Consider the following 23,351-nt stretch of genomic DNA (forward strand, 5'->3'; position numbering starts at 1 on the left):
GATGCACACTATGTATGCCACCAACACTTGGGAGGCAGAGGAAGGTAGATCTCTCTGAGTTCAAGACCAACCTGGTATACAAAGCAAGTTCCAGATCATCTTAGGCTACACAGTGAAACTCTGTCTTTAAAAACACAATACACAGGCTGGAGAGATGACTCAGTGGTTAAGAGCACTGTGTGCTCATCCAGAGATACTGAGTTCAATTCTCAGCAACCACCTGGTGGCTCACAACCATCTAGAATGTGATCTGGTGCCCTCTTCTGGCCTGCAGGGGTACAAGCAGACAGAGCACTGTCTGCATAAGTAAATAAATCTTAAAAAACAAAAAACAAAAAAACCATACCACCACTAATACATCTCTTAGATGTCTACAAAATACAAAAAAAGATTAGAGAAAAGGCAAAAGAGAAGGCATTCAAAGAAAAATAATCTGAGACAAATGCAGACTAAATTAAGTTTATTCTGTAAGGAATTTAGAGAACACGAGCAAATATTGATATTGCGTTAAAAAACAAAATCTGTACATCATTCAAACTTTAAAAATTAGTCAGTGTTGACACTATAAAATGTACTGAGCAATAGTTCACTTTAGAACAATATACAATCAGTGTTTCTTCACAGCTAGATATACAAACAGAACATGCGAATGCTGTAGCTTTTGAACCTCAGGGGCCCGGTGGGTTCCAGGGAGCACCATTACACCAGTGTGACTGCCACAGACCCTATAAAGTAACAAACTACATCTGGGTGGTAAAGAGAGGCCAACAGATAAACCAAGGCAGGAAGAAGTGCTGATGACTGTAATTCTAGTGAAAAGTTTGGTTTCATATTGTTATTACATATATTTCCTCTATTTTCTTGGAGTGAAGTAACTAGGTATGTGAAGGTCTAAAAATATTTACCGGGCTGGAGAGATGGCTCAGAAGTTAAGAACATTGACTGCTCTTCCAAAGGTCATAAGTTCAATTCCCAGCAACCATATGATGGCTCACAACCATCTATGAGATCTGGTGCCCTCTTCTGCTGTGCAGGCCAGAACACTGTTAGCTAACTAAACAAATCTTTAAAAAAAAAAAAAAAAAAAAAAAGGAAAAAAAAATTACCAGTTACATTTTACTTTTCCAGTACAAGTAACCTTATACTTAACAAATAGGATATTCCTCTGTAGCTATGATTATTAACTATGTCATTTTTTTTCTTTAGATTTATTCACTAGAATTAAAGACAACTTTTAGCTGCTATGTGGGTGCTGGGAACAGGACCTGGGTCCTCTGTAAAAACAGCAGGTGCTCTTAACAACTGGATCACTTCTCTAGGCTTAAAAGCATTTCCTTTAACTATACTACGCTCTGACTTAAAAACAACCTCTAAATCAAGAATATACACATATATATGTTTGTTCTCCTTTATAAGACATGGTCTCACTGTGTAGCTCTTACTGGCCTGAAACTCACTATGTAGAACAGGCTGGTCTTGAGCTCAGGGAACATCTGACCTCTGCCTCTCGAAGGCTGGGATTAAAGGTGTACGTCATCATACCTGGTTTAAATCAATAAACATCTTTTCTGTCTCTTAATTTAAGGAATGTTTATTTAATACCTGATAAAGCTTTTTTATGATAATATGGAGTTTTCATATATCAGGAGTCTTTAAAGTAATTTTAGGTAATCTAACCATAGCCACTCAGAATTAGACCCCAAAGGTTCTGAAGTGCATTTCTTGGTTCTCTGTGCACTTAATTTTACTACTATTTGAAATGTCATTTATTTCCATTTACTACATTTATGTATGTGCGCATATAAAATGAATGTCAGAGAAAAACTTGCACTTTCTGTTATGTGGGGGACTGAGCTCAGGTAACTAGGCTTGGTACCAGGAAGCTGACACACTCAGAACCAGTGGTTAACAAAAACGTTTTGTTTTTTACTTGTGCTAGACCTTAGGCATGGTTAAGCAAGTGTGTTACCACTGACCTATACCCCCAACCTTGTTTTGGTTTTGTTTGGTTTTTCAAGACAGGATTTCTCTGTGTAGCCATGGCTGTTCTCAAACTCACATCGACCCTCTTGCCTCTGCCTCCTGAGCACTGGGAGTAAAGGCCTGTGCTTTGTTTTGTTTTGTTTTGTTTGACATGAGGCTTTACTATGGAAGCCCAGGTTGGCCTCAAATTCATGATCTTTCTGCCCCTGCCCAATAGGGTGTTAGGATTACAAGCATGAAGAGCATGTCTTATTTTAGAAAGGGAGAAATTCACAACCTACTCAATTACCCTGAAGGAAAATTAGATTAAAAGTATTAAGGCATCTGTACGCACCATACTATAGATGTCTAAGGGAATCATAGGTAGCATGGTTGGCCACAGTCACTGTCTCTAATGGAAGTCGACAGACAAGTCTGTCCTTGGGCAAAGCCAGAGGCTGAGAGAGAACCTGAAACAGCAACACTAATGCAGTGAAAGAACTAGAGAGCTGAGTGTGGCAAAAGCACTGCGAAGGCAGATGCAGCAGGAGCATCGCAGGTTCAAGGCCAGCCCGGGCTCTACTGCAATTCTCTCAAAAATAGGAAATTAAAAGAAAGAGATGCAAAAGTCCCAGTATACTACTTAGCAAGCCAACTACTACTCATTTCTGATGATAAAATTTTAAAAAACTCTGAGCCGATTTTGTAAACTTCTATTATATCATTCTTAGATCCAGTTCATAGGTTCCATTCAGTCCAGTACGATTTAAGCTCAACAGGTGGCAGCAAAATGTGACAAGGACTTTTACCTTAGGAGATGATCACACCACAATTTCATTGAAGGAGGATAGGTCAGTGGACTTGAGTGACTGAGATACTTTATTACTACATTCAATACAAAGCCCCGGTGTCTCCAGACACTTCAAGGGTTGCCTCTAAGGTTTACATTACACAACAGCACACTCTGAAAATAGGTCTTATCTAAATGGAGTTTGGATGAGTGTGGCATAGTACTTACTGACAGGCGGCTTCTTTAATAAACACTGGTTTCTTGTATTTAAAAAATAAACACGACAGAATTTTAACAGTCTTACTTTACAATACATTGTAAACGTCACAGACCAGCACAGGTACAAAGTGGCTCCGATGTTTATAATACTTTATATCGTCCCTTATTTGTTGGTTGGTATGAATTTTGCTGTGATAGAAAATAAAAGACAGAAGGTTAGAACAAGCACACACACAAAAAGTAAATGTTCAAGATCATTTTCTCTAACAATTCGTAAAACTATCAGATAGCTGAAATAAAAAGGCTACTGCAAAAAAACCCAAAAAAAACAAAAACAAAAACAGCTACTTCTAGCCAGGTGTAGTTGTGCAGACCTTTAATCTCAACATTCTCTAGAGAGAATTCTAGGACAGCAAAAGTTACAGAGAAAGCCCATCTTAGAAATCAAAAAAGGGGACTCCTGTTACTGCACGGAGGCAAAGGAATTCCTCAGGAAAGAACCCAGCACTTCTTTCCTGGTAGGTCTATCAACTACAAGCATCAAGTCTTTTTCTATTACTCTTCTGTAAAACAGTCACATAAGACTTTTGTATAAGACTATATTACTAGTACGTCCTGAATTTATGAAATCCTCTGGCCTCGGCCTCCCAAGTTCTGGAATTACAGGTATGAGTCACCACATCTGGCTTGAAGTCCTTGATTGCAAGGACTTGTCTATATTTTCTCTCGTTTTATATTCCCTCTTTTTAAATTTCCCCCTTTAAGCTATGCACACAAACTTAACCCTAGGATTCAGGAGGCAGAGGCATGAGGATCTCTGTGAGTTCCAGAACCACTAGGACTACACAGAGAGACCCTGCCTCCAGAAAAAAACAAAACAAACAAACCAAAAAAAAAAACCCCACAAACAAATAAATGAATAAATAATCTCCCAAAATAATTTAATTGTAAATATATCTGTCCATAAGATAACCAACCAGACTCCATCCAAGGCACCTGCCAGTTACAACCCATAAGTGGCATTTACAGTACAATGATGTTATCAGTTGCCCTTAGAAATATTATCTTTTAACATGCTGCTCTTTTTCCAAAATTAAGTGACTGCCTAAACTTAAAAATACTGACTATACAAGACAGGTGGTGGAACACGCCTTTAATCCCAGCACTCAAAGCAGAAGCAGGTTGATCTCTGAATTTGAGGACAGACTAGTCCGTCTACAAAGTAAGTTTGAGTTAAACTGAAAGGAGGAAGCTACAGAGGAATTTTAATCCAGCACCATGGCTGCTCTGATCACACCCAAAGACCTTCTAGGAAAGCAGCATGCCCTTATTACACACCTTTAAGCCCAAATAATGAAGACAAAGTTTGTAGAAAGAAGCACCCGTATTTTGAAAGTGATGTCTAATTGAAAGGCAGACAAAGTGACTAATCAGAGAGGAAAGAGAGGCTACTGAGGGGAGAGCCACACAGAGAGGAAGTAGTTTTCCCAGGACAGTTATACAGAGACAGGCTGCTGAGGGAGAATAAGTAAGACATAAGTGAAGACAGACAAGCCAGAGAATGAGCAGGAGCCAGAAGATTAGAGCGGATTGCTAGAGTTAGTTTGAAGCCAAGGAAAGAAATTCAGTCAGAAGCTAAGCGAAGCCAGTTTGAATCAGTCAGCCTGGAGAGGAGTTAGAGCCAGAATAGCTGAGTTGAACCAGCCCGTGAGAGTTCAAAAAAAACTAGTAAGGGTAAGTTTATTCAGCAGTAAGTCTCAGAGGCTGAAAACATTCTAGGTCTAGGTAGATTGCATGGAGGAAGCTGGAAGCTTTCAGGACTAGACCTAGGCTAGAAGACGAAGGTAGTAAGCTTCCAAGTTGACAATTACACCAGGTGAATAAAAGACACTTTTACAAATAGCAAACAGGTATGTAAAGGAATGAACTGTTGCTACCTACACCAACAGACTGGCCACTCATTATAATGCTGACACAAAAATAGTCGACAGCATATAATCATTACAGAGGCAAAAACGTACAATACTAATGTCCACATTTAGTCCCAACGTGGCTGTATCTGAGGGCAATGACTAGTAACATGGAGGTCGTAGGCCAGACTTCCAGATACTGAGATGGCCTTCAGTGATGCGCCTATTCTAAAAAATTCATCATCCCAGCACTTGGAGAAGCAGAGACAGGTGGATCACGGTGAGCTTGCCAGCCTAGTCTACAAAGTAAGTTCACAACAGCGAAGGCTACACAGAGAAACCAAAAACAAAACAAAAGATATATTTGTGTTGAGACAGGGTCTGAAATAGCCCGCCAGCCTGGCCTTGACTCCTAATTTAACTGCTTCCACTTCCCGAAGTGCTGGGAGTGCAGGTTTTATGATCATGACCTCTACGCCTGTTCATATTAAAGTTCAATGAAATAGTCACTAAAACACATAAGGCCTGAGGGTTTCTTTTTCACTCACCAGTCGGATCAGTTCTTCTTTTATGAGCCTGGTGATTTCTGCCTTCGCTTTCTGCACAGCCAGTTCATTGGCACCTGATGATTCAGCGGAAAACACACAGTTAATACTAAAGAACTACACCAGCTGCTTCTCCACACTAAGGATCCAGGGCACAGCACTTCAAGTGCTGTTAGCAAGTGCACTACCTGCCAAGAGAGCCAACTATACAACTGCTTTATTTTCTAACTTAAACTCTGACCCAAATATGTGAGAAGTATGTCGATCCTGTGCTCACGTGGACAGCACCCACACTCAACTCTGAACAATGCAGAAGAGATGGGTATGACCCCTGCACAGGATGATACACAAGTCATGAAGTGCTCCGTATTTAAATAAAGAAAAGAAAGGGGTATGTCCTTAAAAGTTACTCTTTCTTTCTTTCTTTTTTAAAGATTTATTATTATGTATACAGTGCTCTGCCTGCATGTACATCTATCTGCAGGCCAAAAGAGGGCATAAGATCTCATTATAGATGGTTGTGAGCCACCATGTGGGACTGGGAATTGAACTCAGGACCTCTGGAAGAACAGTCAAGGCTCTTACCCTCTGAGGCACCTCTCCAGCCCCACACTTTCTTTCTTTAGAACAATTTTCAAACTTAAATCCCATGAACAGATCTTTCAGCTTTCTATTCACATGGCTCCTGAGCTCCCAGGACAGACCTCTGGCAGCACATGGTCTTGTCTTACAGGTGTCCCTTATTTCCAACCTCTTCTCCTGTCAGCTTCATCCTGACCCACGTTACCTCTCCATCAACCCTGATCAAGCTCCAGCTTCAAACAAAAACAACAGTGCGTACTTTCAATCGCCAAGTAGATTTTCCGCTCTCCTTCTTTGGGTTCTTTGCCAGGAGGAAAGTAGGTCCCTCTGATTGTGATGGCAGCTTCCGAGTACTCACTGATCCTCTGCAAGGCTTCCTTAGAGGTGACCTTCCACCTTGCCGTCTGAAAGAGATGGTGGGGAACACATCACAACAGAAACTCCAAGCTCAGCTCAGAGCAGGTGAGACAGCTCAGAGAACAAATAAAGGCTTCTGCTGCCCAGAGCTCAAGCCCTGAAACCCGCCTGGCGGGGAGAAGGAAACAACTCCTACCAGCCGTCCTCTGACTTCCAAATGCGTGTTCTAACACTGTGCCCCACCCCTGAACAAGTAAGATGTAACAAAATTAGCGTGGAACCCTGAGTTGAAAAAGCAGAGAGTCAACGTCTCCCCTCCACAGGAAAAAGCCAACCTGTGTCAGGGGCTGCAGGTCCAGCTCACTGCTAAAGCACTCAAGTGCTAGGTGCCTGGCAGGTATCAAGTTCTACGTTCTCTCTAGTGCTGACAAAGGAAATGAGCAGAGACTGCGGTGGTGAAGCATTTCTACCTCACACATGAAACCCTAAGTCTGTTACTTGCCTGTGGGAAGTCATTAATTTCCAATTCTTCCTCGTATCTCTTGAAAGATTCGCTCTGCCCGCCCTCCTGTCTCTCCTCTTCCTGCTTCTCCAAAGGCACGTAATTGAGCTTGGCATTGATCTTCTCAGCAAGCTGTTCTGCAATGGTTTTCGCAGACACCGTGGGAGCCAGAATGGTGCCGCCTCTGAGGATGGCATTGGTGGCCTGCTGCATCACATCCTGTGGTTTAAGAAGACCTCCAGTCAAACCTCAGCTCAAGACAGAGACAGAACCAAGGACCTCACCATAAATGATTCTCCCAGAGCCACTAATTCGGCTTAATAACAGAAAGTGTCTTTCTAATGCAGCCCCTCATGCATGCAATTTATCCATGTAAGTGTGTAACTGACAGTCATTTACCTCTCATCCTGAAGAAAACAACGAAGGGACGTTCAGGGGCCTCCCATGCATCACTGCACCACAGACACTGAGCACTACTCACTCTCCATACTACAGAGTAGTTATTCTGAATCCACGTACATTGTGACTACTAGGCATTTCTGCCACATTACAATGCTTGTGCTGCCACCATCACCAAACCTCCCCCTGCCCACTGATCCAGTGAATGACCCATCCATTCAATTAATTATGGTAAATGAACCAGTCTTTTTTTTTTCTTTTTTCTTTTTAGTTTTTCAAGACAGGGAGGGTTCTTCTGTGTAACCTTGGCTGTCCTAGACTCACTTTGTAGACCACGCTGGCCTCAAACTCAGAGAGATCTGCCTGCCTCTGCCTCTCTAGTGCTGGGATTAAAGACGGTGCACCACCATGCCCGGCTATCCAGAATCTTGAAAATACTGTCAAACTATCCTTTGGGCATGCTATAAAAATTCAGCTTTACTTAAAAGCAGACAATGTCAGACATGATTACACTCAGCTCAGGAGGCTGAGGAAAGAAGTGATTGCCAGCTCTAGGCAGGCTAGTGAACAAATGAGACCCTATGTTTAAAAAACCAAAACTTCAGCCAGGCAGTGGTAGCACACACCTTTAATGCCAGCACTCAATAGACAGAAGCAGATGGATTCTGGGTTCGACGCCCAGCCTGGTCTTTAGATCAAGCTCCAGGACAGCCAGGGATATACAGAAAAACCCTATCCCCCAAAACAAACAAAAACCACCCCACAACCTCAACACTCTTCCAAATCACAAGTCATGTGACATGTTTAAAGAAAAAAAACCACTCAACTGTTTAAACATATTATTTTAAATGAGAACTAGGTATTCATAAGCCGGGGAACAGTTTACATACCCAATAAACCCATCCAATGAAACAGATTAGAAAAGAAAAGGGTTTTTTCTCAGTTTTGATAAAACGACAGTACAAGCTGGGGATCTCTTATCCAAATGCTTGGGGAGAGAAACATTTCAGAGCTTAAGTTTTTAAATTTTAGAATATCTGCACAAGACTTTACCATTTGAATATATGGAACTAATCACAAACAATCCAAAACCTGCTGTGTGGTGGGGGGCATGCCTTTAATCACACATTTTCACTATCAGGTCACCAAAGGGAAATGTTTCAGATTCTAGACCGGGAATACTCCACATAACCACCCACAGCACTCTGGACCAGGGCTGCTCATCTATCTGCTCCACATAACCACCCACAGCATTCTGGACCAGGGCTGCTGATCTGTTCCACACAACCACCCATGGCATTCTGGACCGGGGATGTTCTATATAAACCATCCATGGATCACACGCCTAACAGATTTTTCTAGAAGAGGCGCACAGAGAGCTCTTCCTAAATTGAGCACGGTGTATTCTTGAAAACTCAATTTCTAAGAAAACTTGTTCATTGTGCTCAATTTAACTCCTGGAGAGGCTCTGGAATGAAATTAGGGTCTGACAGGGCCAGGGAACACATTCGTAATCTTGACTTGTAGGAAGTACAGACAGGAGGTCCAGCAGTCCAGGGTACATCCTTGGCTACAACAGAGTTCAAGGCCAGCCTAGGCTACACAAAACCCTGCCTTTTAAAAAAGAAAAGGTCATTTTTCCATTTTTGGATCTTTACTCTGAAGGTGCCCATGCCACAGCAACAAGAGCAGCGACTAAGACTCGGAACAAATTACTTAATACCTGAGACTCGATGCCCAGGTTCTTCTGAGCATTGATCCGAAGAGCCAGCCTCTTGGCAATCTCTAGCTTCTCAGCGTTGCCCGCAGTTGGAGCAGGCACACTAGATGTACCAGGTGCAGCCATGTCTTTTACTCTCTTCTTTGAATTAAACATGCTTTCGATTTGTTCATCAATCTAGGCCAGAGGGGGAAATCAAGGATTAGTAAACACCGTTAGAAATACTAATTTAGTTGCGTCTACAAAAACAAGAAATGTTTCCATAAAAGGCTAGAATTCAATTTACATAAATTCAAACACATGGATCACCAAAAATATGCACCAGCTTTTCTTTCAAAAATTTATGTCTGTGATGGAAAAATTGAAAACAAAGAATGTGCAACACTGCATGATTTACTTAGTATTGTCAACAAGGACATGCAAGCTCAAGTCAGAACAGTACAAATGATGCAGTGAACTACGCACTAAGCCCAAGGCCAGCAATTCTCAGGAGGAGTGATGGAGTGTGTTCCTAAGGCAGGACTCCCAACTCACAAAATGAGGATTTTTCTTTTTCTTTTAAGACAAGATATCATGTATGTAGCTCAGACTGAACTCAAACTCACTGCATAGCTGAAGATCATCCTGAACTTTTTCTTTTAATTTATGCATTTTGTTTTATGTGTGTTTTGCCTGCCTATATGTATGTGCGCCGTGTATGTACACGCTTGGTGCCTTAGGAGGTTATCTGCAGCTATATGAGACAGCTTGCTGTGCTGCCCAGGCTGACCTTATTATACTCTGGGGTTCAAGGCCTCAACCACAGCCCTCTGCGCAGCCACAGGGAAGTCAAGCATCGCCAAATCTAGCTTGGGATAAAGTTTACTGTGATATGTAAACAAATGTCCTATGAACAGGCAGGTTGGAAAATTCCTGCCCTAAACAAAGTTAAACTGGTTCCTTTGATTATTTTCATACACTACTACATCGCACACAGGCAGAGACCCTGGTACTTACATCAACTGCAGCGTCCTCATCATCTGAATCTTGCAGGCCAAGAGCGGCTTTCTGTAACTTTTTCCTCTCATTGGCTAGAGCCTGTTCTGTTTCATCAAACTTGAATCCCTTGCCAGAGAAGCCACTACTCTTTTTAATTATTTTTCCTTCCTTTTAAGAAAAAAGTTAGCAAAGTTAATTTTTAGAGGAAACACTATTAAATATTTTCAAAGTAACAGTATATATGCCAACTGAACAAAAACACTTAAGCAAAGGAGACAATTCTAATTTCACTGGTTTTTCCATCTAAAAAATGTTAAGATATACACCCTTAATGAGTGCACTGGGTAGGCAGAGGCAGATAAATCTTTGAGAGGTCAAGGCCTGCCTGGTCTATATCCAAGTTCTAGGACAGCCAGGGCTACCCAGAGAGACCCTGTCTCAAAAAACAAAAACACAACAAACAAAAAATATATAAATGAGCAAAGCACCACACAGCCACACTAACAACTCATATAGGGAAGTTTAAGGACTCGCCGCTTTCTGTTGATCTTTGAAGTCACTCCAGAGTTTCTCTAGGTCGGGAGGCACTGCAGTCCCTGACAATTCAAGAGCTTTAATTATGTCTCCAGCATATCGAGCTTGATCTTCTGTGATGAAAGTGTAGGCATAACCCTAATAAAATTGAGGAAATAGGATTAGACAAGATGATTCAAAATCAGCATAGAAAACCCAGTACCTTTTGTATAAACCAGTAACAAACACAAGAAAATGAGGAATACCCCATTCACAGAAGCATTAAAAACAAGAAAAGGAGGCAAAGATTTCCACAGTGAAAACATTAAGACACTGAAGCATTCCATTGAGTTCTATCCTGCACACAGGTAGAGACAGCTACACTGTGAATTCCATGCCCTCCTAGGCTATGAGACTCTTGTCTCCAAAGAAAAGGAGAAACTGAAGATGATTCTACAAGGTGGAAAAACCTCAGTAGCTCTTGACAAGAAGGGTTAGCAATGTGACACCCAGAAAATTGCAATGACATTCACTAAAGGCAATCCTGATATTCACAGGAAGCAAAAGTAGTAACAATAGTGAGAGCAACAGTTACTTAGACATCATATCTCTGTCCTTAGCTCAGTGTAGACTTCCGACATCTCTTTGAAAAACAAGATGGTTATGGCTATGTGGTTTTGTTTCTGGACCTTCTATGTTTTGTCTGCATGCGTACTTTCTTGACAATATAATGCTGTGGTGCTGTGTTCATTATTTTGGCTCTGTTGTATAATCTGAGGTCAGACATGATAGAGGATCAGAAAGGAGAGAACAAGCAAAGGTAGCACTATCAAACCAGAAACGGGCTGCGGAGGCTGCCCTGCGCTGCTGTGTGGCATTCCAGGGTGGAGGAGAATGTTCCCTCCAGCAAGGTGTCCCAGTAACAAAAGGAGTAGCAGCAGGTAGACAACGCCATTCAACTGAGCCCTTCAGCTTCCCAGCAGACACTGGGGCAGCAGGGGCAGTTGGCTGCAGCTCCTAGTTCAGAGCGCATTCTCAGCCCCTTTTGCCTTTTGCCTTCTATGGGCTACAGGCTTTTTACATTATGTTCTAAAGACATCAACCCCCTGTTGGAAGTGATTTACTTTTAGCTCTTGTTTACACTGTCTTGCTGCTCCCGTCCCTTATGGTTTAGAGGCCAGGCCTTTCCTAGACAGGAGGTCTCGCAGGGTACTGTGCGACAAATATGCTTGGGTTTGGATGGGGGACATAGCTCCGCCTCCACAGCTAGCTTCTCCCTGAGCTCCACACATAACAATCTAGCAATGTGTCTACTACAGGTACATACAGGACTCCAACAGCACAGGAAATGACCCCACAAATTGGTAAATGGAATCACATGAGATTAAAAGCTGCTTTATAGCAAAGGAAATAATAACGAGAATTAAAAGCCATCATTAAAAAAATGAAAGAAAGGCTGGGCTTGGTGGTGCATGCCTATAATTCCAGCACTTGGGAGGCAGAGAGGCAGGTGGATCACTGTGAGTTCGAGGCTAGCCTGATCTACAAAGTGAGTCCAGGAAAGCCAATAGCCAAGGCTACACAGAAAAACCTGCCTTGAAAAACTAAAAAAAAAAAAAAGAAAAGAAAGAAAAGAAAAGAAAGAAAGAAGGAAAAAAGAGCGAAAGGGAAAACCTATTCATAAAAAAGAATTTTAAATAAGTAAATGTTAATGCATAGAAAAAAATGAAAGGAAAATTTCTGCCTTCAGAAAGAGGGGTAAGATCTAAGATATACAAATAACTGATAGAACTAAAGCAACAAACTCAGACATGCCTATCGATAAACAGATGACCAGTATATACTTTATTCTTTGCTTTTTATGTGAATATGCATGTTGAGAGACGGCATGTGATATGTGGATGAAGAAGACAACCTTGGGTATCTATCCTCAGCTGGGGCAGGGTTGCCAACTGGCCTGGAGTTTGCCAGGTAAGCTTGGCTGGCTGCCAGCAAGTCACAGGAAAGTACCCACTGGCGTGCCTCAGCTTCCTTGGCAGGGGATTACAGGTGTGTGCTTGCACACCAACATTCTACATGGGTGCTGGTGGCTGAACTCAGGCCCATATTGACTTAACCATCTTTCCAGCTCAACACGCTTAGCAGGAAAAGGCAAATTAAACTACTGCACTATTCTATCTCGTCCTAAAGATGAGAAGAGACGAGCCTGGACGGAAGGTGGTGGCTTTAAGTACTCCTGAAATTCGGCGTAGAATGTCTGTGAAGACCATACCCAGGCACGGTTTGCTTTGTCCCTGCCCTGCCCTCATACTGCCTGCACTAACAAGCTGCCGGAGAGCTGAGCTTCACTTTGTAGACTCCCAGGAAGGTGACTTAACTGACTTCACTTTTGCAAAATAGTTTCAAAAGCAAGTAACTACAGAAACAATGTGTTTGGGTGCATAATCAAATCCAAACACACTTTTTATATTTTAAAAACAGGAGCAGACATGAAGGTACGTTCTCTAATACCAGTGCTTAGAAGCAGAGGCAGAATCAAGACCATCTTAAGCTGGCTATACACTAGACTCTGACTCAGAAAACAAACCAGAAATGGAAAGCTAGGTATATAAACACCCTAAAACTAAGACGTTAACACTGAGAATGGTGATTCATGCACACAATTCCAGCGCTTAGAAAGCCCAGGCAGGAGGCTTGCCGTTAGTTCCAAGCCAGTACTGACTATAGAGAGAGACTATGCCTTAAGAAAAGCAAAACAAAAATAAACAGCTTGAAAGAAGCCGGGAGATGCTCAATGGTTACAGCACTGGCTGCTCTTCTGAAGGAACCTTGGTGTTTCATGACTGCCTGTAATTCCAGTTCCAAGGGATCCAACGCCCTCTTCTGGCCTCCCCAGGCAGTGCATACATGTGGTGCACAGATAGTTATGTTCTGTGTGTATGAATGTTTTACTCACATGTTTGTATGCCATGTACATGCCTGATGCCTGCGGAAGTTCCTAGAACTGGAATTATAGAGGGATGTGGGCGACTGGACTAAAACCTGGGTCCTCTGTAAGAGCAACAAGTGTTTTTAAATGCTGAGCCATCTCTTTATCCTGGGAAAATTTTTTTCTTAATTTCATACAAAGTAGTGGTTTTCATTATGATGGTTTAATAATATTTTTTTGTTTTGTTTTGTTTTTCTGAGACAGGGTTTCTCTTGTATGGCTGTCCTAGACTTGCTTTGTAGACCAGGTTGGCCTCAAACTCATAAAGCTCTACCTGCCTCTGCCTCCACAGTGCTGGGATTAAAGGCATGTGCCACCACACCCAGCTGGTTTAATAACATCTTATTGGAGCCAGGGGTGGTGGTGGCGGTGGCAGTGGCAGCGGGGCATGCCTTTAATCCCAGCTCTTGAGAGGCTGAGGAAGGAGGGTCACTGTGAGTTCAAGGCCAGCCTGGTCTACCCTTCTGCTCTCATGTCACGTGTGCTCTGCTCACTTTGTTCTTCCCTTTCTTGTCCTCTTTCTCATTCCATGATCCACCCACCCAGACACATGCATACACATATCAAAAATAAAATCTAAGACCCATGTTTGGTATTTAATCTTTTGAGTCTGCCATATTTCATTTAACCGAATGGTACAATTTTCTAAAATTCCATGATTTAAATACTTTTTTACATCCGTATAAAATTCTGTGTGTATATGCCACCATTTCATTATTCAGTCACTGTTGATGCTGCTTTGATGGTTCTACTGCTTAACAATCATGAATACTATAGTGTTTTCTGTCATTTGTTCTCTTTTTCTTCTTTCTTTTCTCTTTCAGTTTTTTTGAGACAGGGTTTCTCTCAGTAGCCTTAACTGTCCTGGAACTAGCTATGTAGACCACGCTGGCTTCGAACTCAAAGAGGAGGCCTTCCTCTTTCTTCCAAGTGCTAGGATTAAAGGTGTGCAGCAACTCTCTTTAACCTTTTTAGAAAATATATTTATTCACACATTTATGTGTATGTATGTTTGAGGTATGCCTGTGTACTACATGCACGCAGGAGCTGGCCAGCCAGGCATAGTAATAAACACTTGTAATACCAGCACTCAGGGAAGCGGAGGCACATGGATATCTGTAAGTTCGAGGCCAGCCTGGTTGACAAATGAAGTCCAGGACAGCCGAGGCTCTGTGAAACAGAAAAACTCTATCTCAAAACCCCACCCCACCCCCAAAGGGAAAATCTAATATATCATTACTAATATTTCTAACAACAAAATATTCTCAGGCCTTCAAAAAATTTTTTGGTTTAGGGGCAGGGGAGACTGAGAGACAACTCAGTGGTTAAGAGCACTGACTGCTCTTCCAGAAGACCTAGTTTGATTTCTAGCACCAACATGGCAGCTCCTAGCTGTCTTAACTCCAGCTCTAGGGAATCCAATGCCTTTTCTGGGCTCAATGGACAATGCGTGCACGCGATGCACAGATATATGTGCGGGGAAAATATCCACAGGCATTAAAAACTAACTAATCTTTTCTTTTCTAAAAAGGAATGATTGGCTGGGAATACAGCTCACTGGCGAGATGTTTGCTAGGGTCCTGGGACACACCCTCAGCACTGCAAAAGAGAAAAAAAAGAATGGCTTTTGTTGTGTATGGCGGTACGTATACAATTTGTGGATAGTCTTGATAAAGTAAGATGTCACTCTCCAAATGAAACAGTGAGAGGCCTTAGAGCAGCAGTTCATGACAAATTTGGGGTCACATACCAGAGAGCCTGCACATCCAATATTTACATCATATCCATAACAGTAGCAAATTACAGTTCTGAAGTAGCAATGAAAATAATGTTATGGTTTGGGGTTACCACAGCATGAGAGACTATATTAAAGGATGGCAGCATTAGGAAGGTTGAGCAACAGCCTTAGACTATATATTGACTAGAATACAGTCAATCCAAGAGAGCAAATAACAAGCAACGAAACTTCCTGAGTACACACAAGTGTCACTACGTACAGAGAGGAGAAAAGCTGCAGAGACACAAACACTGCTACCTCTACCTGCTAGAGAGCTCTGAGGTCCCTGATAATCTCAACTTTAAACTTTAAACATGTTTGAGCGTTTCTCCCGTATGTCTGTGCACCATGTGTAGGCCTGGTGCTCGCAGAGGCCAGAATACGGCATTGGGATCCCCAGGAACTGGAGTTCCAGATGGTTGTGAGCAGCTGTGTGAGTGCCGTAAACATAACACAGGTCTTCCGCCAAAAGGAGCCAGTGTTCTTAACCACAGCACCACCTCTCAGCCCCATACTTGATCATTTTAACCACACAAAGGCACATGTATATGTGATTAACAACATCCAATATGTTCTGCTATTTAAAGATTTTCAGAATATTACCATAACCCATATCTGTCGCTTAAACTAGATGCCTGTGCTTTAATATAGGCATGACTATAAAGACCGTACCTTGTTGCCTGCTCTTCCAGTCCGTCCAGCTCTGTGCACATAATCTTCATAATGGTTGGGACAGCTGTAATTTACTACAAGAATTAGATGTTTCACATCTAGACCACGAGCGGCAACGGACGTGGCCACAAGAAGTTTGCAGGTTCCATTCTTAAAGTCATTTATGATGCTGTCCCTGTCATACTGATCAATACCTGCAAGTAAATTAAAAAGACAAACACGTTTAAAATTCCCATTTCCACTGAGAACGTTCTAAATGCAGACACAGGAAACAAACTCAGGGCTGCAGAGATGGCTAAGTGGTAAAGAGCACTGGTTGTGTCCCAGAAGGTGCAGGACAACTCCCAGCACCCATTTGCTGGGTGCTCACAATTGCAAATAACTCTACTTCCAGGGGCTCTGAATCCTATTCTGACCTCTAAGGGCACACGGGACATATTTGGCACACATACATACACTCAGTCAACACACTCATACCCATATAATAATTCTTTTAAAAAGTCAAGTAATTCCCTACTTTATTACAGACAAATGCAACACACAATTATATATTAACCATGAGATAAGACTACATCTCAGCCTTTGAAGGTAAAACTGGCTTAGCAGAAAACAAGCCTAAATTTGCTACACTCTGGGCGGTGGTGGTGCACGCCTTTAAGCCCAGCACTTGGGAGGCAGAGGCAGGAGATCTCTATCCCTGTCATCTAGTCCTGGATAGCAGGGACAGGCAGATTCTGGCAGCTCAGGAGCCAGGAAGCCTAGCTGGTACAGTGACAGAGACAATCTAAGGCAATTACGTGATGAGCGATAGAGAGCAGCCTGCACCACCATAAAGTGTGGTGATCTTGTCAAACCAGAGCAGGGCGCTCTCATTTCTCCCACCTTCACTACAGGCAACAAAGTAAATGCTATTTTTCAGAGCACAAGACAGCTCTTGCCAAGTTAAAGACTTAAGACAGAGTCATGGGTAAGTTAAATAAATGTCACTACAGCTTCCACGATGAGATGATTTTATGTTTTGGGGTGTGTGTGTGTTTTGGGGGGTGTGTGTTTTGGGGTGTGTGTAGGGGGTTGCTAGGGCAACCATGGGAAGGGGAGATGAATGGGACAAGATGCATGATGTAAAACTCACAAAGCATCAAAAAAGTTAAAAAAAAGAAAAAGGCTAAGTAAACGTTACCTCCATGAAGAGACATGCAAGGGTAAGACGCTCTCATCAAGTCCTTCAGAAGACCATCCGCGTGTTCCTGCTTATCCACAAATATGATGACAGATCCTGACTCCTGATAATGGCCTAAAAGCTCTAGTAATTTCAAGAATTTCTTTTCTTCTTCAATCACAATCTGAAAACAACACATTGTAGCAAGTTTATGTAAAAATCACAAACGTGTCCTAGAACAAAAAATTTGTAGCTTCCTACACCTTAAAGCGCTAAGCAAATGCAGACTTCTAACTGGTAGGTTTGTAGCTGCAGCAACCGGTCATCAGCTCTCTGTCCCTTAACCTGGAATCCTACGAATCAAAGACAAGAAAGCTGTGTATAATTTCTGTCAGCCCTCAGTGCCAGTGGAAAAACTAAAAAGAGCTTTAAGTGAGTTCCATGGCAACAGACGAGCGACTTATCAGTAATCAACAACAACACCCAAGTGAGGCACACAGCCTGAAGAGCAGGACCCCGCGACCTCCTGAGCACAGGACCTATCAACAACAACACCCAAGTGAGGCACACAGCCTGAAGAGCAGGACCCGCGACCTCCTGAGCACAGCACCTACCACTTGCTGCTCCACGTCCGAGCAGACCACACTCCGGCCTCCAACCTGAACTTCAATAGGCTTGCTCAGGATCCTGCGGGCCAACGCCTCCATAGCTCGAGGGAAAGTAGCTGAAAACATAACTGTCTGTCGGTCAGGACGAACATTATCCACAATGCGCATGACCTGAAAAAATGATATATAAATACACTGAGTCTCCAGAAACTTATACAATTCCCAAATTAAGCAGAAAAGAAAAAAACTTTGGAGAACTATTTCAGTTACTTTAAAGTCATTATCTTAGAAAATCTGAACTTACTTTATACCTGAATTTGCTGTTCTCAGCTTCATTTTATCAAGAAAGGGCAAGCTAGGCTGAGTAAGCATAAGAACCTGTGTTCCTCAAGCCCAGAGCCAGGTGAAAAGCACAGCATGCACTTGTAAGCCAGCCCGGGAGGGCAGATCTCCAAGGCTTACTGGCTGCGTCCAAGTGACAGACCTTGCATCACAAGACAAGGTACAGCTCTTGAAGAACACCCAGTGCCACCCTGATTTACAGACACATCTGCATGCACACACATGTGCATGCAGGACACAGGACACAGGAAGGAAGGAAACGAGGAGGGAGGGAGGGAGCAAAGAAAGAAGGAACCCCAAAGCCTATTTTAATGTCGACTCAACAGGGCATTCAAATTACAGCCCTCTGCAAGACAATGGGATCCTTAAAAATGACCGGATAATTGCCAAATACATTTATGGTTCCATTCTAGCAAGCCTTTAACCCAAGCACCCTGGAGGCAAAACCAGGCAGAACTCTGTGAGCTTGAAGTCAACCTGGTCTATGTAATGGAAAAAAGAAGAAAAGAAAGGAAAGACAGGGCTGGCAAGATGACTCAGCCAATACGAGCACTTGTCAGACAATCTCAACTTGATCCCAGGACCCACATGGTAGAAGAGAAGAACCAATGTCCACAAGTCCCTCCGACATTTACATATGAACCATGACACTTGCATGACATACACACTACACAGCAAATTAGTAAGTATGCAAATCAATGTAACTTTTAAAATGTAAAACACAGTGAACTTCATTTCACATTGTGTCAACCCCAGCCAAATACATCTACAGAGGAAAAGCATGTCCTTTAAGGAGAGCCGAACCCTCTTGTCTCGTTTCCTTATGCTCCGCTTGCTTCCCTTACATCTGCTTCTCTCCTCTCCTCAGATTTGATAATGCCCACTGCCCTACCACCCTTGACTCATTCAAATGCTCAAATCTCCCAACAGTTAAAAATACGCCTATTAATAAGTATATTTTTCTTCAGTCAACTAAAAACAGTTAAGTTTTATGAAAGAAGCAAACTAAGCAGTGAGCCGTCTGTGAGTTTGGCCCTTTATTCCTCAGGCACTATTCACCTTTTCCTTTCCCTCTCGTCAGGGTCTCTCACTAGTCTGGAACTCACCAAGTGGGTTTGCCACTGAGCCTCAGGGAGTCACCCATCTCCAGTGGCAGGCACCAGGGCCAGCTTTGTGACAACACACACATCCTGGGACTCCAGCTCAGGTTCTTGCAAGTATTGTGTTGACCACACTACCTTCCTATCCCCAAAGGCTTGTTCTTTACCCTTGAATTTTTTGTTTGTTTTTTATTTTTGAATATTTATTACATATACAGTACTCTGCCTGCATGTACACCTCACACCAGAAGAGGGCACCAGATCACATTATAAATGGTTATGAGCCACCACCATGTGGTTGCTGGAAATTGAACTCAGGACCTTTGGAAGAACAGACAGTGCCCTTAACTTCTGAGCCATCTCTCCAGACCCTACTCTTGAAGTTTTAAGTTTAAGGCAATGTTATTTGCGTAAGTACATAGAAAAGTGAAAACTACCTGGCCCTAACATCTATGTCACTAAACAGTTTACTTCAGTGAAAGATGTAAGCTCAGTTTTCATTTGATTTGAATGAAAAACAGTTTTGGGCACTTGAACACCTACCTGGTCCCCAGTTGGTAGCAGTGTCTGAAGAGGTGCAGGAGGCAAGGACCTGCTAGAAGTGTGTCACTGGAGCTGGGATTTGAGAGCCTGAAGGCACATCGCCACTTTTACACTGCTCTCTGCTTCTTGACTGCAGTCCAGTACATGAGCACTCAGCTTCCTGCTCCTATCACTACACTTGCTGCTTGTTGCCATGACTCCACTCTGCCATCATCAACGCCAAAATACACACTCCTTCTTCCTCAAGTTCTATTAGTCCTGGTGATGTATCAATATCCAACTAGCATTATCCCATGACACCTGAAGCCCTACGTACCCTGTGTTTTTTAACCAATACAGCTCACAAAACCCATCACTCTCCTAATTCTCCTTTCCACATGTTTTAGTAATAACAAACATAACAATTGGCTCGGTAGATTAAAGAACTTGCCACCACGCCTGACTGCCTGAGTTCAGCCCTGGGCTCCACTGTATGAAGAAAAGGACTGACTCCTGCAAGTTGTCCTCTGACACCCACACCTGAGCTGTGGGGCAACAGCCTCCTCACCCCACACACAAAATAAATGTGTGACTATTAAGCAAACAAACACTACTCAGTTCTCCCCTCAATGACAAGGCAACCAGTTTCATCTTACAACAAGCTTGCTCAGCCCTTCCTCATGTTAAACTCAGTTCAAGTTCCCTTTGGGAACAGTCACTATGCATCCCTGCAGCATACACAGCCTCACAGCACGCTCACAACTTGCACTGGTTTGCATGGTTTTGCGTTTGACACAGGGTCTCTTCACACAGTGACCTGGAGCTCACCCTGTAGACCAGGCTGGCCTCAATCTCAGAAATCCTACCTCTGCCTCCAGAGTACTGGAATTGAAGGCTTTTGCCACCGTGTGCAGCCAGTCAAAATACCACAGTTTTAACACCAGTTCTCTAAACCCAGCTTGACCACTACTAGTGTTCTGATTGCTGGGGAATGTCTGAACAAAAACAAGCTTTAAGTTTTGTTTTGGGTTTGTTTTGGTTTTTTTGTTGTTTTGTTTTGTTTTGGTTTTGGTTTTTTTGTGTTGTTTTGTTTTCAAGACAGGGTTTCTCTGTGTAGCCCTGGCTGTCCTGGCTCAAACTTACAGAGCTCTGCCTGCCTCTTCCTCCCATAGTGTTGGGATTACAGGCATGAGCCACCGCGCCAGCTAAAGTTTTAAAGAATTTAATCTGAGCCTGGCAGTGAGGGCACATGCCTTTGATCTCTGTGAGTTAGAGGCCAGCCTGTCTACAGGGAGAATCCCAGGATAGCCAGAACTAGGCAGAGAAACCCTGTCTTGGGGGGTGGGGGGAGGAAGAATTTAATCTGAAACATAAATATTCATTTCAATTCCCTATGCTGCTAGCACACTGCAATACCAAGCAACATGGAATGAGTATGAATTTCAAGTCCACACTAATATTTCATTTTCACAGCAATTACAAAATCAACATTAATGAGGGTAAGAGAGAAGGCCCAAGTCCAATCCCAGTGCCCAGCTGGACTCACCACCACCCGCCACTCCAGCTCCAGGGGGAGCTGACACTTGCTGCCTCTGTAGGCACCTGCACCAATGTGCATACACCCATACATAGACAACACACACACACACACACACACACACACACTCACGATTAAAAATAGAATAAACCTTTAAAATTACAAAGAATGTAATGATTACCTGTGGTTCAAAACCCATGTCAAACATTCTGTCTGCTTCATCTAAAACAACATACGTCACTCTTCGAAGATTTGTGACACGACCTAAGGTAAGAAGAAAAAGAAAGACAAAAAGAACCACTAACTATCAGTCACAACTCCCGATGACAACCAAGAACTTAAAAAGCCGTAAAGGGAACTAAAATGCCTGACTTAAACACAGGGGCAGCTAGGTCTCTTAAACAGTGAAGAGACTTTGGTCTAGAGTCTTAATCTAGTGGCAAGTACTTTCTGACAATGGGTATATGAGGCCCTTTATTTTGTCAAACTCGTCTCTTGCATACCATCATAGGGCCTGAAGAACCTGTAAAATTCAGAAAACAGCCCTCTCCAAAACACATCATAAAACTAAGACTGAGATGAAGCATCGAGCCACATCAGCCATTATCTGACAGCATCACCTAGAAAAAAACATATTAGAGATTACAGCGTATGTGTGGAAAGCAGATTCAGGTGCTAACTACTTCAGAGGCAGAAAACCTCTCTCTTACTTTACAGCCTACTTCCATACAGTTAGAACACCTTAAAATGGGCACATCAAACCAATAAAAGGAAATTGCTCAAAATCTCTGGGTAATACTATATTACACAAACTTTAAATAAGTGCATTACATATAAATATACTTTTCTATGCAAAGATACACATTAAATTATTAATTGCTGCCTCTAGTTTAAATAAATAGTCCTAGCTCCTTAGCCAGTTAAAAACTAAAAATAGAGAAAATCTTTTCTCAAATGATCAATATACTAAGCATTGCTATCAATTGCAGATCCTGGCAAAAATATGTATAAAATAGTTATTAAAAGATAAACAAAAAGAATAAATAAAGGGAAAAGATAAAATTAATCAAGATGGATTTTTGGAGGTTTAATTAATACGAAGGTGAGAAAAAAACAATGATTATTCAGTCAACATCCATCCCCAAACCTTCATCCGCTCCACAAGCGCAAGGCCTCACCAAGCCACCTCAGGGAGACTCGAGTTTACCCCAAGCTTCAGGCAGAACACGAGTATAAGCATGCACTTCTAGGATTCCAACACTCAGCTACATACAGACTGAACGCTGCCACAGAAACCTCCAAAAGCCATTTCTTCAAGAACTAAAAAGAGCTAATGCTCACACTGACATCTCCAGCCGCCAAGAGCCTCGAAGTGTTGAACAGCATTAGGTCACCTACCTCTGACGATTAATGTCTCGGAAGCCCAGGTCTATAAATCCTCAAGGGCCTTTCTCCACAGAAGTTAAATAATGTCAACAGTTTAGTATCAGTTTTGATAGGGAATATTTTAACAAAGCATAACATTTCAGCTAAAAACATGCAGTATTTACAAAAGATGAATTTCTTGAAGCTGCAATAACTTAATTTGTCTATTATTATAAAATATTAGCTCCTGTGGAGAATTTTGTAATAAAAAGACTATGATGCCACCTTTATAATAGTAAGGAAAATAAAACAACAAAATGAGTCAAGTTAAATAGGAATAAGGTCCTACAGAGTTAGTTATGAAAAGAAATTAATATGCTAAAAACTTATTAATACTTCTAACAATAAATATGTTAAAACTCACATTTTAAGATATTACAGCTTTAAGAAGAAACAGAAACCCTCTGTTGGTTTCTCATATCTGCTTCAACAAAACGTGGCAAGTTCAAAAGAGAAAAGAAATAATAAAATACCTGTGACTTACCACTGTTAGCTGCTAACATGTCAATCATTCGACCAGGTGTGCAAACAATAATTTCAGCACCTCTTTTCAGCTCAGCAATCTAATGAGACAGGATGAAATTTTATAGTATCATCATTGCTACTTTTTAAACAGAGGTGAAAACACTGCACCCGGCCCTCACACGGCTCTACCAAGTGAGACAGTGTGAGTGGTAGAAGGCGGAGGCTGGCACATGACCCTTGGGCTGCTAGACACGGACAGCAGACAACAGCAGGACAAC

The 23,351-nt window shown here is 42.3% G+C and overlaps 1 protein-coding gene across 1 annotated transcript in view; it reads right to left on the reverse strand.

Annotated features, from left to right (window-relative positions):
* Positions 1-443: 443 nt before the first annotated feature.
* Positions 444-23,351, reverse strand: part of DDX46 (DEAD-box helicase 46) — a 54,595-nt gene continuing 31,687 nt past the window's right edge. The window contains exons 12-23 of the mRNA XM_084797162.1: positions 23,093-23,171; positions 21,365-21,447; positions 17,689-17,853; positions 17,096-17,258; positions 15,916-16,109; positions 10,499-10,636; positions 9,983-10,132; positions 8,990-9,163; positions 6,868-7,086; positions 6,268-6,412; positions 5,430-5,503; positions 444-3,160 (exon numbers count right to left, since the gene is read on the reverse strand). Coding sequence (XP_084653288.1) covers positions 3,113-3,160; positions 5,430-5,503; positions 6,268-6,412; positions 6,868-7,086; positions 8,990-9,163; positions 9,983-10,132; positions 10,499-10,636; positions 15,916-16,109; positions 17,096-17,258; positions 17,689-17,853; positions 21,365-21,447; positions 23,093-23,171 — 1,632 coding nt within the window. The 3' untranslated portion in view covers positions 444-3,112. The remainder of the gene's footprint in view (positions 3,161-5,429; positions 5,504-6,267; positions 6,413-6,867; positions 7,087-8,989; positions 9,164-9,982; positions 10,133-10,498; positions 10,637-15,915; positions 16,110-17,095; positions 17,259-17,688; positions 17,854-21,364; positions 21,448-23,092; positions 23,172-23,351) is intronic.

Source organism: Acomys minous (genome assembly GCF_964271855.1).
Source record: "Acomys minous genome assembly, chromosome: 9".
NCBI lineage: Eukaryota > Metazoa > Chordata > Mammalia > Rodentia > Muridae > Acomys > Acomys minous.